The 17,384-nt window shown below is 38.4% G+C and overlaps 1 protein-coding gene across 1 annotated transcript; it reads left to right on the top strand.

Annotated features, from left to right (window-relative positions):
• The first annotated feature begins 1,995 nt into the window (after nucleotides 1-1,995).
• On the top strand, nucleotides 1,996-15,408 carry LOC131256990 (aquaporin NIP6-1-like). The gene is made up of 5 exons (XM_058258130.1): nucleotides 1,996-2,364; nucleotides 3,185-3,409; nucleotides 3,494-3,688; nucleotides 4,603-4,664; nucleotides 14,674-15,408. Exons 1-5 carry the CDS (start codon nucleotides 2,143-2,145, stop codon nucleotides 14,897-14,899), a joined length of 930 nt encoding a protein of 309 aa, XP_058114113.1. The 5' UTR covers nucleotides 1,996-2,142; the 3' UTR covers nucleotides 14,900-15,408.
• Nucleotides 15,409-17,384: the final 1,976 nt, after the last annotated feature.

Raw genomic sequence — 17,384 nt, forward strand, 5'->3', positions numbered from 1 at the left:
ATGTTCAAGTTGCTGACAAAAATTTTAGAATTATACTCTACTTCTAACAAGCATTAAAAGTCTGAAAACACTAATTCTTTCAACATTTAAGATGTACAGAAAGTTAAAATGAATACATAAAGGTATGATGTATGAACAACAGAATTAGAATATATCGGGAAAGTTAAAAATAACTGATAAAACACTTGTTAATTCTAACATTTATTTATTTATTTTTATTTAAGAATGACTAATAACTGATAAAACATGCTGGTTCTCACGAGGAAATATTGAAACCTCAGTAAACAGATTGATACAACAAAACTGATAACAACAGAATTAGAAGATGTACAGAAAGTTACAAATAATAGATAAAACATTTGTTTCTATTAAGAAGATGTTTTTAGGAGACAAATTTTTTTACTTGCTGCTGAACAAATTGATACTATTTCAAACTGTTAACATCCCATTAATAAGATGTACATAAAGTTACAAAGAATACATAAATCACTTGGTTCTTCAATCAGTTAATGAAGATATTATGAGAGAATTTTTTAATAACAGATAACAACAGAATTATAAACATGTACAATAGAATTAACAACAGGATATACAGCATAATTTTTTTATCGTTAAACCTCAGATTGATACGTGAAATATGTAAACAGCAGAAAAAACTGATGTACAGAGAGTTCATAATAACACTTAAACCACATGTTTCAAGCTTATCAAATTTTTTTTTATTATCCTCTTTCAATTTTTTACTTACTGCTGAACAGATTGATACATCAAAACTGTTAACATTACATCAACAAGATGTACACAAATTTACAAAGAATACATAAATCACTTGGTCATTCAATCAGTTAATGAAGATATTAGGAGAGAATTTTTTAACATCAGATAAAAGCAGAATTATAAACATGTACAGCAGAATTAACAACAGGATATACAGCAGAATTTTTTTTATCGTTCAACCTCAGATTGATACGTGAAACATGTAAACAGCAGAAAAAACAGATGTACAGAGAGTTCATAATAACACCTAAAACACATGTTTTAGGATTATCAGTTATGTTTTTTTATCCTCTTTTAATTTTTTACTTGCTGTTGAACAGATTGATACATCAAAACTATTAACATCCATTAACAAGATGTACACAAAGTTACAAAGAATACATAAATCACTTGGTCCTTCAATCAGTTAATGAAGAGATTAGGAGAGAATTTTTTAACATTATTTCTCAATTAAAAATAATTAATTTAATTGTAAGATTAGTCATTGTTAAGTAATTACTAATAGCTGACTTAAAAATGACATCACCCATGAGAGAGAGAGAGAGAGAGAGAGAGGACCATGATCAGTTTTCCATGAAACAACCATAAACCTTCTTTCGACAACTTGAGCCCAAATGGGCAACATAGAGAGAGTGGGCTAATCTACAACGGTGAAAGACAAACATTGACTGTGGCCCACCCAGGAAAGCATGTCTGAATCTAAAAACAACTCCATTTCAAACTCCCAGATCTAAAAGCTTCCAAAAACAAAGCCCCACCAATCACTTCCACCCCCTCTTCAATCCTCCTCCTCCTCCTTTTTCCACATACACACAATTTCAATCCTCACCACTACTATTCTCCATTCTGGAACTTTCCAAGTCAAGGGGGCCGAACTACATGTGCATTTCCCAACTTTTCACCGTACACTATACATAAACCGTGCATCGATCCAAACCGTCCAAATCGTGGGTCTCAATCATCGATGGATCATGTTCAGAAATTACACTGATCCGGTAATCCAAACTTTCCATTTGGTTTCCATCATATCCATGGTTGAAAATCAACAGACAATAACACATAGTTAAGGTAATCCAACTCTGAGTTTTGGCCTATGTTCCATCTAGAATAAGGCCCAAGATTTGGGTGGTCTAGATTGACTTACACTATTGCTATGTGCACGGTAGATGAGTCAGCACTATCTAAGAATTAGTATTCTACGCCTCAAGTCAAACACTCACCTCCTCACACATTACAAGTATATATAAAGAGATCTCCCTCCAAACAAAAAAAAAAAAAAAACAGAGGAGAAGAGTTCCCAAGTTATAGAAAATTCCAACCTTGTTTTTTGTGTTCTTCCTCACTCTCTTCATCCCAATTGAAGTGATGGTGGACACTGAGGATGTTCCATCAGCACCATCCACTCCTGTGACCCCAGGCACTCCTGGGGCCCCACTCTTTGGTGGTTTCAAGGCAGAGAGGAGTGTAAATGGTAGAAGGTCCCTTCTCAAAAGCTGCAAGTGTTTTAGTGATGCATGGGCAATGGAAGAAGGAAGCCTCGGCACCGCCTGTGCATTGCCGCCCTCTCAGATCTCACTTGCAAGAAAGGTGAGTGCAAAAGAGTTCTATAACATGGGTGGCCCGTTGTCGAACTCAGCGATCTAAAACAAGTTTCTAAACACTATTAGCATTTGGGTCGATTTTTGTAAGTGTCTATCTCTAATAAATTTCCGTTCCCGAACGATCTGATGGCTTAGATCCTTCAATCGCACCATAAAATTGTTTATAGCTTTTCTTAATATAAACATGTTCTGTGATTTCAAATCAGTGGGCCATGTGGATCTATTAGTATACCGTATTCTCCCACCACTGATTCAGCTTCTTCTTGCGGCGCCCATGACAAATGAATGGTTTAGATCTTCTACTCATGTTGTAGAGTTGTCATTATATATGTGCCTTAATCTTGAATCACCGGGTGTCATCGAAACTTAACCTTCGATGACATCGAAGTGTATTAGGTGTCATCGAAACTTAACATTTGATGACATCGGACGATTCTGTGCTTCCACAGTCCCCCACCACTGGGTTCATCAGATCTTCTAACATGAGCGAGACTCTCCGGATTCCTGGCCATTGATCAGGTCGGGCCGGTGGTGAACATTCCTCATCCCAAAATTCAGGTCTGTCTGATCATCAAGTTGGCCACAAGTATATGGAAAAAAGATGGCAAGTAAAGATAAAAAATAATGTACACATGTGGCCCACCTGATTATTGACCATCCAAAATTTTGTGCTAGGGCATATTTATTGTGTGCCCTACCTGAGGAATGGGCACAGTCTCTCACACAGGTAGCATGTTGTCATGAATTTTCTGAAATGAATACTGACCCATATGTCTCTCTGTGTTGTTGGGTGATGGTGAAATCAGGTGGGTGCAGAATTCATTGGCACACTGATACTCATCTTTTCAGGGGCAGCAACAGGCATTGTGAATCAGAAGACACAAGGGTCAGTTACGCTTCTTGGGTTAGCCGCCTCTACTGGCATAGCTGTGATGATAGTCATACTCTCAGTTGGCCACATCTCTGGGGCCCACCTCAACCCATCAGTGACCATTGCCTTTGCAGCTCTCAGGCACTTCCCATGGAAACAGGTACACACAACTACTATACCTGTCTCTCTCTCATATGGGTTCTTCTAGAAGGTTCTAGAATAACATGTGGGGCCCACTTTGCAGGTGCCCATGTACATTGGTGCACAGGTGGTGGCTTCCATCTGTGCTGCATTTGCACTCAAGGGGATATTTCATCCGTTCATGGGGGGAGGGGTGACTGTCCCCACAGGAAGCTACGGCCAGGCCTTTGCTTTGGAGTTCATCGTCACCTTCAATCTCATGTTCGTGGTCACTGCAGTTGCCACTGACACAAGAGCTGTGAGTGTGTTCCTTTTGTAATTCTAAATATATAGTAGACTCTCGCACGTGGCAACATGACACCCGCGTGCGAGATCCAAGCTGATGGCCTGAAAATTCAGGCTGAATCGTTCATTAGGTGGTCCACACGTGTATGAAAGAAATGGACGGTTCAGATGTTGACCAAAGGTCAGCCCACCTGGTGATCATATCGACCTGATTTTTTTTACAGAAGGCCTCTTTACATGATGGCCCTGCCTAATGAACAGCTTGTATTTGTACACATGCGACAAGTTTCCACGTGTGGGAAGCGTGGCCAAGAGATGCAGTAACCTTTTTTCGTTCTATAACGCCTAGTGTGGGGCCCACCATGGTGTATGTACCAAATCCAATCCATCCAAAAGGTGCATGCATACCTTCAATTCCACACTGTATACCAAACATGAAGGAGGATCTAAATACAGGTGGGTCACACCGCTGAGAATAGCTAGGATAAGGATTCCCACCCTTAAAACTTTCCAGATTCTGTGTGGCGCCCGACGTGTTATTTATATTCCATCCAATCCAATCACAAGCATCAGGGTATATGTACAGATAAAAAAACAGTCCATTAACAAACTCAGGTGGGCCACACCACTTGTTTTAAAGGTTTTAGGCATGATTTTATATGCTATGGTCCATCTGATTTTGTAATTGGCCAGAATTTTATCCCTAACTAGAACATGTGGGTTTTCGCATGATGAACGGATTAGATTTCGTGATCACATCATGGTGGGCCCATCACCGCTTCGAGAGTTGGATTGTTCTAAAACGTTGCAGAGAAACCGGTCTCTTCACATGTGTCGGATGTTTGGGTGGCATTGTCGCAATTGATCTAAAGATAAGGCTTTTTGGTAATTATATGTAGACAAGCTGGCATGTCTTCGTCCATGCAGGTAGGTGAGCTGGCAGGGATTGCAGTGGGGGCGACTGTAATGCTCAACATACTCATTGCCGGGTATGGAATTGAATTTCCCTTTTTGCCCTTGGCCAAATTAGAAATTACACTTAAGTCGCTGTGGTATGAACTCATAGGACCGTTTGGGCTTGCATTTTCTTCCACGTGGCTAAAATATAATAAATCCAAACCTATCAACAGGTAGGGTCACATTTAATGGGGTCTACCTCAAAATCAGACTGATTTGATGGTCCGGATCATTCTATTGAGGACTTTTGAGGAAAGAAAATAGATGGTCCTAAAAGGTCGAATAGTGGTCTTTTGACTGTCCATTTTCTTCCAAGACATCATCCGATCCAAGGGCTGTGATTGTCCAATAAATGCGAACTTAGGTTATGGATCATCAATGGCAGGTTCCATATCATGGTCCATCTAGATATTATACATGTTTGCTATCTAAAAGCATGATTCTCTGAAGGACTAAAATTCCCCGTTTTTAGAAAATCCTAAGGCAGATTGAGTTGAAGGATGTGAATGTCTTGGGATATATCCCAATCTCAAGTGGACAACATTACATGAAACAGTGTTGAGTAAAGGAGTCCCTAAAACTTTTGGATCAAGCTGATATTTGTTTTTTCCCTTCATCTGGGTCTGTATGACCTAATCAACAGATTAGATGTCAAATAAACAGTACAGTGGGCCTTAGGAGGATTTTAATGGTGGATATCCTACTACTATTGTTTTCCTGTGGTGTGGTCCAACTGAGATTTATATCCCTCTCATTTTTGGAATAAAACCCTAAAAGGATCTGTAAAAATGGATGAACGGAATGGATGAAACACATACACCATGGTGGGGCCAACAGTGCACCGACCATCAGCCACCGGGCTGTGTTAGGGAGAGTAGCCAATCCGTTTCCATTTTTTCCCAGTTAAAACATCACATGGAGAATATCCGATCCGTGCAAAAGGTGGGTGACACATGATGATTACCTGATACGAAATCAGGCCGATTCACTTGTAGAAAGAGATTTTCAAAATCAATGGGCAGAAATGGATGACTGGTGTGGGCCTCCTTTTTTTATCACGGATTGGACGTTCTACACATGTGACATGCTCGCGGGTAAAAAAAGACAACTATATCTAATCATTTATTTCTCTCAATCTCTTTATTTTTTTTCTCCCTCTGGAATAATCCTAGCCATCCATTTGGAGGTCTTCAGTTGGCAAGTTACAAAGATACACTTGCTATGTCGGTTGGTGGTCCACACATGGGTTCCTATTTGTGGTCCCCACGCCCTATGACCGTTTAACCAAGAAGTAGATTGCGTGTGTAAAAAAAAAAAAAGAAGAAAAAGAAAAAAAAAAGAAAAAGAAGAAGAAGAACAAAGACAACTTAACCAAGAATGTGATGTATGGGTCCCACAATGATGTATCAATGGGCATCCAATCCGTCCATCATTTCTGCCCCCTCATCTTCTCCATGGCGCCCCAAAAGTCACGCCGACCCAAAAATCTGAGTGGACCAGACCATAGGTAACAGTTGGGATGTGGATGCCCACCATTAAAAACCTTCCATTGTGTGGAGCCACTGTCTATGCCATCCAATCTGTTCAGAAGATGACATCTAATTAAAACTAGGCCACTCCAAAACATAGGCCACACCATGCAATTTTGGAGCGTTAAGGCATGGTTTTACTTGATGTGGCCCACTTGATTTTTGGATCCAAATCACTTTTGGGCTCCAAGGAGAATATGAGGGGCTCACATGATGCCTGAATTGGATGTATTGACTGGTCACCATGGGGCCTATGTTGAAAATTAGTGGTTTTTTGAAAAATAAAAAGAGAAATCTTCAAATTTTCAAAATTTCGGGATTTTTTCGCTAAGACGCTTTTTCGAAAATTTCAAATCTAAAAGCACGGTGTGTGCTTTGTCCTACATCGGAAATGGTTGAAATCCTTTTGTGGTTTAAATGTGGACTTGTGAAGAGTATTGTTACTTAGAGTTTTTGGAGGAGATGATACTCGGGCACGGGCACGGGCACGGGCGTGGGTGAGGGCGTAAGCAGTGAGGCAGTGAGGCAGTGTGGCTGTAATGGCGCTATATAGCACACTTTGCACTTCGCACGTGCGCATCGTATCACAGAGTGGTCGCTCCTTACGCGAACCGGCGCGAGACGGTGCGATGGGTCTGGTAAGAGCCTTAGGGCGGTGTGAATCTGAAAATCCGAAATGAGCCTGGGTTTTATAGGTGACGGGAACAGTCGGATCTTAAATCCGAAACGTTCAACTGTTTCTTAAAACAGATAGCTAACTTAAAAGCCACAACGGTCTGAAAACGGACGGGTCAGGATGATCCAGTGGTTAGATTTTCTGATCTAACAACCAGAAATGTCTGGGATTAATGGACAACGGTCAGAAACATTTTTTAAACGTTCGAAACCATTGAATATCACACAGTAACGGTGCTATCCCTGATGCCTATATAAACTGGACTATTTCAGTCCGATTTCATCATCTCAACACACCATCTCTCCCATCAAATCAAATACGATCCATAGCTCTATTCTAAAATACTTAGAACATCTCCACCGTTTGAGTCTGCCAGAAGGAATCTGCTACGTTAAAATTGTTCCACAATAGACCTATCGTGATTGCTGCACACTGGATCCAGATAAGGCTTGTCTTATCTAGGAAGCAATTCGCCTGTAACCCATCAGCAGTCAATAAGGGGAAAAATCACGCTTTAAGGACAGTGTATATTATACATGATTCAGCCTAGTAAAATATTTTTAATTTATTTTTTTATTTTTTCGGTGTTTGTTCCCAACAATCTTAAAGCGTGATTTATGGACACCGAAAGTATTGCATCAGTCAAACTGATGAATTAGGATCTGATCTGATTGGACCGATCCGATGGTTTAAATTTCACTAGATGGCAGGACAAACTGAAAGTCCTACTGACCGCTCTGAAGATCTTCTACATCCTGAACCTGACTCTCCGGCCTCTGCCTGAAGCAAAGGACACTAATACTCCAAAACAAGTTGTTGCTAGAATCAAGAGACAAGAAGATGAACTGCTATGTCGTGGTCACATCCTCAATGCTCTCTCTAATCGGTTGTAAGATTTGTACACAGGGACCACATCAGCGAAAGAAATTTGGAGCGCATTGGAATACAAGTACAAGGCTGAAAAGGAAGGCACACAGAAATTTCTAATTGACAGGTATTTTGAATTCACGATGGTAGACAATCTACCGCTGCTTACCCAAATCCAAGAACTAGAGCTTATTGTAAATAAAATAAAAGCCATAAAAATTGATCTTCCTGAATCCTTTTAAGTCGAAGCTATAATCACAAAATTACCTCCGAGCTGAAAAGACTACAGAAAGAAACTACTGCATAAATCCGAAGAGTTCACCCTGTAACAAATTGAAAAGCATCTTCGAATTGAAGAAGAATCCTGTAACCAAGACAAAAATGACGATGAAATCGTAGCCATGGTCACAGAAGTGAACCTAGTTCAAGAGAAAATTTATGGTTGGTGGTATGATACAGGTGCCAAGACCATGTATACAACGATCAATTTGCCTTTAAAACCTATGAAGACGGGACCAATGGTCAAGAGGTTCAAATGAGAAATGAAGGATAGTCGAAAGTTGCAGGCAAAGGAACCGTGAAATTACTCTTTACCTCTTGAAAGAAGGTAATTCTAACCAACATACTGCATGTCCTAGACATAAGGAGGAATCTTGTCTCAGGGGATCTCTTAAGCAAACCTGGGATTAGGGTTGTGTTTGAATCAAGCAAGCTGATCTTGTCTAAGAATGAGAACTTTGTGGGTAAGGGTTATGCTTGTAATGGGATTATCAAACTTTCTTTATATGAAAAGAATTCTTCTTCTTACATGATTGAGTCTGTAACGCTATGGCATGGTAGATTAGCCCATATTGGCTATAGTATCATAAAACTCATGGCTAAGAACGGCCTAATATCATACAATGATAGTGACAAAGATAAATGTGAAGTATGCATACAGTCTAAAATAATCAAGAAACCATTCCCTAGCGTTGAGAGATCATCTCAAATATTAGACCTTGTGCATACTGATATATGTGAACTAAGTATCATTCTTACCCGTGAAGGTAGAAGGTACTTTATAACATTTATAGATGATTATTCAAGATATGTATATGTATATCTGTTAAAATTGAAAGATGAAGCATTTAATGCATTCAAGATCTATAAATCTGAAGTATAAAATTAATTAGTTAAAAATATTAAAATCCTTTGTAGTGACTGAGGAGGAGAATATTTCTCTAATAAATTTTCTAATTATTGTGAAGAACACGGTATAATATATCAGTGTACAACACCTTATACACCACAACAAAATGGTATAGCAGAGAGAAAAAATAGGACATTAGTAGATGTGGTCAACTCAATGTTAATACAAGCACAATTGCCATTAAACCTATGGAGAGAAGCACTGTTAGCTGCATATCATGTTTTAAACTGAATTCCATCTAAAAAAACCAAGACCTCTCTATATGAAATATGGAAAGGAAGAAAATCAAACATAGGGTATCTTAGAATGTGGGGGCGTCTTGCATACTGCAGAACTTCAGAACCTAAAAGAATTAAGTTAGGACCAAGAGCTATCAAGTGTGTCCTTGTAGGATATGCACAACATAGCAAGGCCTATAGACTTCTAGATTTAGACTCCAATGTAATCATAGAATCAAAAGATGTAGAGTTCTTTAAGAATTCTGTATTTACGAAGAAAAAGAATGTTGAGATTCAATCTCTTAATGAAACTATAAAAGAAACATAAATAGAAGAGAAAACTCCTAGTGAACCTCATAGGAATCAAAGATCAAGAGTAGAAAAGATTTTGATCATGATCAAATAGACTCTCAGCGACTCTTTTTTCATCTAGTTGAGGGTGATAGAGAGAGAAGGTGATTATGAAAATACTTATGGTTTTAACTATAGAAGATGAACCTAAAACCTTTAGTGAAGCTATGTCTTCAAGGAGACTCCACTTTTTAGAAAGAAGCCATTAATGATGAAATAAATTCCATAATGTCTAACCAAACATGGGAATTGGTAGATCTACCTCCACGTTCTAAACCAATAGGTTGTAAGTGGATATTTAAGAAAAAATATCATACAGATGATACAATTCAAACCTTTAAGGCAATGTTAGTTGCTAAGGGTTTCTGACAGAAAGAAGGAATCAATTATTTTGACACTTATTCACCAGTAACTCGAATAACATCGATTAGGATCTTATTCGCTCTAACATCTATACATCATCTTCATATCCATCAAATGGACGTGAAAACATCATTCCTAAATGGTGATCTCGATGAGGAGGTTTACATGGAGCAACCAGAAGGGTTTGTTCTACCAGGAAATGAAAGAAAAGTGTATAGACTTGTTAAGTCTTTGTATGGATTAAAGCAAGCACCAAAAGAGTGGCATGATAAATTTGATTCTAAAGTTCTGTCTTACGGTTTTGAACATAATATTGCTAATAAATGTATATATTTAAAAGTGTATAATGATTATATTGTGATCATAAGCTTGTATGTATATGATATGTTAATAATCAGTAATAAAATGGAAGGTGTAACTGAAACCAAAAAGTTTCTCTCTTTAGTTTTTACAATGAAGGATCTTGGACAAGTGGATATCATATTAGGTATCAAAGTTAAAAAACATAGAGGGGGTTTTGCATTATGTCAGTCTCATTATATTGAGAAAATAATAAACAAGTTTAATCACTTAAAAATTAAAGAGGCAAAGACCCTGTTTAATCCAAGTATCAAGTTAAAAGAAAACAGTGGAGAGCAGTTGCACAACTAGAGTATGCTAGTGCTATAGGCAGTCTTATGTATGTATTACAATGCACAAGATCGGATATAGCATACGCTGTGAGTAAACTAAGTAGGTTTACGAGTAATCCAAGTGTTGAATACTGGAAAGCAGTAAGTAGAGTTTTAAGTTATCTTAAAGAAACCAAATAAATAGGGTTATTTTACTCAGAATTTTCAGCAGTGTTGGAAATATATACCGATGCAAGTTGGATATCGAGTGCAGGGGACAACAAGTCCACTACAGGGTGGATATTCACCCTATGAGGTGTAGCTGTATTTTGGGGATCCAAGAAACAAACTTGCATAACGAACTCAACTATGGAATCTGAGTTCATAGCTTTGGCTGCTACAGGCAAAGAGGCTGAGTGGTTAAGGGATCTTCTATTAGAAATCTCATTCTATACGAAGCTTATACTGGTTGTTTCACTTCATTGAGATAGTGAAGTCACTCTAGCGAGAGCCTATAGCGGTACCTATAATGGGAAGTCCAGACACAAAAGTTTGAGACATGACTATATAAAGCAATTGATTCAAGATGGAATCATTGCGATCTTATATGTAAAGTCGAGTAATAACTTGACTGATCCTTTTATTAAACCTCTGATGAGAGAGGTAGTAAGGACAATATCTAGAGGGATGGGGTTGAAACTCTTTACTCAAAGTTTCACCAGTGAAAGAAACCCAACCAAAAATTAGAAAATCTCTAAATATTGGGTTTAATGGGTAACAACAATTCACTGATAAGTAAAAAGTTTCAGCACTAAACAAATTAATAACCTCATCCAGGATGATAGTGCTGCCCGTTTTAAAAGAGGTATGAGTATTAAACTCTTAATGAAGTCCAGTCAAATAGGACAAGTGTTTTAACGGAAACACTGGAAGGATTTCACCTATGTAAACGTAGAAGTAGTGTCATTTCTCATGAGAATTAAAGTTATCTCGGGATCATTCATGAAACAGGATAAACACATGACCATTAAAAGTACTAAGCGAGATTATAAAGGACCAAGTAAACGCATGAGCTATTATGTGTGTGGTATTTTCGATTATATCATATAAGAATAATTGGTTCAATGCTGCGGCAACCAAAAATTTTAAAATAACTTTAAAATACTTACACTAAGGAAAGATTTAAATTGCAATTTTTTTATGCATAATAACTGATTATTATTCTGGCAGAGTTTTTATTGTTTTAAAAAACTAGTGGGGGATTGTTGAAAATTAGTGATTTTTTGAAAAATAAAAAGAGAAAATTTGAAATTTTCAAAATTTTAGGATTTTGCCGCCAAAATGCGTTTCTAAAAATTTCAAATCCAAAAGTGCGGTGTGTGCTTTGTCCCACATCAAAAATGGTTGAAATCCTTTTGTGGTTTATATGTGGACTTGTGAAGAGTATTCTTACTTGGAGTTTTTGAAGGAGATGATACTCGGGCACGGGCATGAGCACGGGCATGGTCATGGGCGTGGGCAGTGAAGCAGTGAGGCAGTATGGCTGTAGTGGCGCTAGATGGCGCACTTTGCACTTCGCACGTAAGCATCGTATCGTAGAGTGGTCGCTCCCTAGCAACCTTACGTGAACTAGCGCGAGACGGTGCAATGGGTCTGGTAAGAGCCTTAGGGCGGTGTGGATCTGAAAATATTTAATGAGACTAGGTTTTATAGGTGACTGAGAACAGTCGGATCTTAAATTCGAAACGTCCAGCCGTTTCTTAAAATGGATAGCTACCTTAAAGCCACAACGGTCCAAAAATGGACGAGCCAGGATGATCCAACGGTCTGATTTAACGACCAGAAACGTCTGGGATTAATGGACAACAGCCAGAAACATTTTTCAAACATTCTGGACCATTAAATACCACACAACAATGGTGTTATACCTGATGCCTATATAAACTGGACCATTCCAGTCTGATTTCATCATCTCAACACACCATCTCTCTCATCAAATCAAATATGATCCATAGCTCCATTCTAAAATACTTAGAACATCTTCACCGTCTGAATCTGCCAGAAGGAATTTGCTGCGTTAAAATTTCCACAGTGGACCTATCATGATTGTTGCACATTGGATCCAAATAAGACTTGTCTTATCCAGGAAGCAATTCGCCTGTAACCCATTAGCAGTTGATAAAGGGGCGAATCACGCTTTAAGGATAGTGTATATTATACGTGATTCAGCCTTGTGAAATATTTTTCAATTTAATTTTTATTTTTTCGGTGTTTATTCCCAATAGCCTACACTTCGTGTTAACTAATTAATCATATTTAAAACAAATTTTTTTTTTTTTACACACACCCATCTAACCCATATAAGCATCCCTTGTCTTAGTGTTGAAACAGAGTCAATCTTAAGTTTACTCGAATACATCACATGTCTTGTAATATCATATACATCGGGGCTTTATCCTTTGAATATGAGTCATTTTACAATGATCTGGATCATTTATGTGACGGGTCTCATTTTGCATGGTGAACACTTATCCCTTGAGTATGCATTATCTTACAATGATCCAGACTAACTCTTTACATGATGGGTCTTATTTTACATGGCAGATATGCTTTTCCTTTGAATATGGGTTATCTACCAATGATTTGGACCATTTATATTGTGGGTTTCGCTTTGCATGGTGGACACTTATCATTTGAATATGGGTCATTAACAAGATCCAAGACCATTTGTCTGACTTTGCATGGTGGATACTTATCCGTAGAATATGCATATTTTACGGACCATTTATATGATAGGTGTCACTTTGCATGGTGTACACTTATCCTTTGAATATGAGTCATTTACAAGATCCAAACCATTTGTCTCATCTTGCATGGTAGAGACTTATCCTTTGATTATGGGTTTTATCTTACAATGACTTAGACCATTTATACGGTGGGTTTCACTTTGCATGGTGGACACTTATCATTTGAATATGAGTCATTTATAAGATCCAGACCATTTATCTCACTTTGCACGGTGGATACTTATCCTTAAGGATATGAGTTATTTTACAATTATCCAAAACATTTATATGATGGGTCTAACTTTGCATGGTGGACACTTATTCTTTGAATATGGGTCATTTACAAGATCCAAACCATTTGTCTCACCTTGCATGGTAGACACTTATCCTTTAAATGATTCAGACCATTTGTCTCACTTTGCATGGTGGATGGATAAGAGCCTGTTCATCCACTTTCCCCAAATTCCTAACCAATCTCCTCCATGATGCCCATCAGTGGCTGAACATTCCCAAAAGGGCCACCTTCCTCCATCCTCTGTCACCAGTGAGTGGTGAGTTTTCTTTTTATCTCGTAGGTACCTCTTGTATTCTGGGTTTCACTTTGTATGGACACTTATCTTTTGAATATGAGTCATTTACAAGATCCGGATTATTTGTCTCACTTTGTATGGTGGACACTACTTATCCTTTAAATATGCCTTGTCTGATTGTCTTACAATGATCCAGACCATTTACATGATGGGTCTCACATTGCATGGTGGATACTAATTCTTTGAATATGGGTTATCTTACAATGATCATAGGATGGGTTTCACTTTGCATGGCGAAGACATATCCATACTTTGAATATGGGTCATTTACAAGATTCAGACCATTTGTCTCACTTTGCATGGTGGACACTTATCCTTTGAATATGCCTCATCTTATAATGATCTAGACCATTTAAATGACAGGTCTTACTTATCCTTTGAATATGAGTTATCTTATAATGATCCAAACCATTTATATGATAGGTCTCACTTTGCATGGTGGACACTTATTCTTTGAATATGGGTCATTTACAAGGTCCATACCATTTATATGATGGGTCTCACTTTGCAAGGTAGATGCTAATATAAATAAAACCTTCTGAGTCAGATCACTTGACGCTTTGATAATGTATATTTTAAGCTTTGAGGATGAATAACCAACATAACTTGGTATGATTAATTAAAGGATTGAGATGCTCAACATAGATTTTTTTTTTTTTTTTTGGCATTCCCAAGAAGGAGAGCCCCATAACAAAAATGGTTTGAGTCAATGACAAAAAATCAAATTCCGACCTCTAAAGTCCAAACATATCTTACCCTGTACATAGGGATGTATTCTAGCAAAATCTTTGGAAGAAAAATCTCATCATTCTAGTATTAAAACCATCATCTCATGGCTTCTCTTCATGTTGTGATGCATAGGGAAAGCACTGGAGCTTCCATGAACCCAGTAAGGACTCTGGGGCCAGCCATAGCTGCAAACAACTACAAGGCCATTTGGGTCTACTTCACAGCCCCTGTTCTTGGCGCACTCTGCGGGGCAGGTGCCTACACAGCTGTCAAACTGCCAGAAGAAGAAACCCAAGAAAGGCCATCACCAGTACGGAGCTTGAGACGTAACAAGGGCATTGATATGCTCTCCCCTTAATAAGTTAATAATCCAAGCTTGGTTGAAAGATAACGCAGTTGTCCTTAGGTAATAAAGGCAAAAAATACTTAAAAATAAAAAAAAATAGTTTACAAGGATTACATGTGCACCTTATATGTTATAGAGAAATTATCAATACGTAGCCATATATGTAAACTTTCAATTCATCCATTTCTTCCTCACCAGCATGTCGCAGGTGTAGAACATCCCACCTTTGAAAAGGTGGGCCACAACGGGATGATCACCTGTTATGAAAATCATGGAGGGTCCACCTCCAAGAGGGACCCAATCAAAATCATTAGACAGTTGCTTGTGTGACTTATCCAATAAGTTGATTAACCTGATTTTCCTACCAAGTGATCATCATAGCTAGTGCGGCCCACCTTTCTTATGGATGGCAAATTCTACATATGTGGCATGTTGGCATGAAAGAAAAGGCTATGATCAAAGACTGGTGTGTGATCGTATCTCATAAATAAAAGGGAGTGATATCCAGACCCTCCTTTCTTTACATCCATCCTTCTTAGTGTTAGAATAGTCCATTTCAAGCCTATTCTAATACCATAAGTATATAGAAGGGTGCATGTATACAAATCATAGGGTGAAATAACATATAAGAGCTCATCAACTTCATGTATTTAACAAATGTAGATAAAAGGGATGAGATCAAAAGATTCCCAAAAAAAAAAAATTGTTGGGTTTGATGACGAAGGGTTGACCCTTGTCTGGGATTTCTGGGGGCACTTGTATAGATATTGTCCTTTAGTGGAATTATTTGAATATGTTATTATGAAGGAAATGGGTTGATGTGATAGCTATGGTTACTTTACAGGACTAGGTTAAAATGTGCCTTGAAGTTAGCACTGTGGCTGGATCCAATACAGATGTTTCTCCGTTGAAGTCAATGCGTTTAAATCGATGTGTACGGCCCACTATGATGTTTTAATAGTATCAAATCAATCTATCCTTTGTGCAGGCCACATTAAAAGGAGCAGTTAGGATGGGACTGCCAATATTGAAAACCTCCCAGATTGATTGTGGGGTCATTGTGTTTTGTATGTTGGGATTAATTCATGTGGAAGATACATTGCACCAAGAGGAATTGATACCCATCAATGATCAGGTCATTCCAAAACCATAGCAGCCACACCTGATTTTATATGGCTTGGTCTACCTGAGTTTTGGATCAATCTGAGTTTTGGGATCAAAGAGAATGCAGAGGGGAGCACATGATGAACGGTTTTGATGTCAATAAAACATCACATTGAGCCCACACATATACAGAAATGTTTGTACACCCTGATCCATAGCTCAAGTGGTAGACTGAGAGAAAGATACCTCGTTTCAACACTGAGGTTTGTGTGGGTTGGTACTGGTCGGGGTGTTCCGTAGGCCTATCATAATGCATGTGTTGTATGCGGTCCATATATTTTAACAGCCCATTTTAAGGCATGAGACCAAAAAGAGTCAGATACAAATATCAAGTGAACCATGTAACTTCGATCTCCTTTGAACTCTCCGTAGAGCCGCGACTCTTCAACCATACATTTGGTATAGTTGTCTGCCTATCTAGACCGTCCAAGTTGCTGATCCAACCGTGAATGGTGCCTAACTGAAAAGTAAAATCAAGAAGATAATATCAATCACCTGATTTTTCCCTTTGAATTTGAAGTCTTCCTTTTTTACTTCTGGCTATGGTTCCAAAACTCACAGTCTTGACTTGAAGCTCGGAGTGAGTAAACTCGATTAGACCGAATTTCGAGCCTCGGCTCGTGAACTTGGTCTACGCGGGAGCGAATTATGTGAGACCACGGCCTCACCCAAGACGGGGCTGCCCTTACCGTAGGGCCCACATTGATGTCTGTATTCTATATCCATCCTGTCCATCCTTTTTAACAGATCATTTTAGGTTAATCAAATTAATCAGATCCAGTTATCAGGTGGACCATACCATAGGAAACAGTGGTGATTGACTATTAATGAGCCACAAAATTTTTGGATCAGGCTGATATTTTTTTTATTTTTTTATACCATCATCCAGGCTTTTGTGACCTTATTAACCGATTGGATGGTATATAAACACTAGCAAAACATTAAGATCAGCCCTGAGAAGTTTTTAATGGTAGTGTGGTCAATCACCACTCTTTCCAGGAGCATGGTCCATCTGATATGTAGATCTTCTTCATTTTTGGGATAATGAGATAAAATGATCTGTAAAAACGGATGGACGGTGTGGATAAAGAATACATACATCAAGATGGGCCCCACGGTAAGGGCTACTCACCATATTAGGTAAGGCCAGTGTCGCACCTAATCGGCTCCCCTACGACGCCAGGATTTGAACTTACGGAGTTATTTTAGGTTTTTAAACTATGCTTCTAACCATCCATTTGGTAGCCAATAACTGAATGGCTAGGATTTCTTGGTTAGTCTAGTTTTAGACATACGCTATATCTATAGTCGGACTCAGCAATTTGGATGGCTT

Source organism: Magnolia sinica, chromosome 9 (assembly GCF_029962835.1).
Source record: "Magnolia sinica isolate HGM2019 chromosome 9, MsV1, whole genome shotgun sequence".
Classification (NCBI taxonomy): Eukaryota; Viridiplantae; Streptophyta; class Magnoliopsida; order Magnoliales; family Magnoliaceae; genus Magnolia; species Magnolia sinica.

Excerpts from the sequence above, each read along its gene's own strand:
- LOC131256990 (XM_058258130.1), top strand. The coding sequence starts at position 2,143 with ATGGTGGACACTGAGGATGTTCCATCAGCACCATCCACTCCTGTGACC. Across the intron at positions 3,410-3,493 it reads GGCACTTCCCATGGAAACAG|GTGCCCATGTACATTGGTGC; the intron begins GTACACACAACT and ends CCCACTTTGCAG. Across the intron at positions 3,689-4,602 it reads TTGCCACTGACACAAGAGCT|GTAGGTGAGCTGGCAGGGAT; the intron begins GTGAGTGTGTTC and ends TCGTCCATGCAG.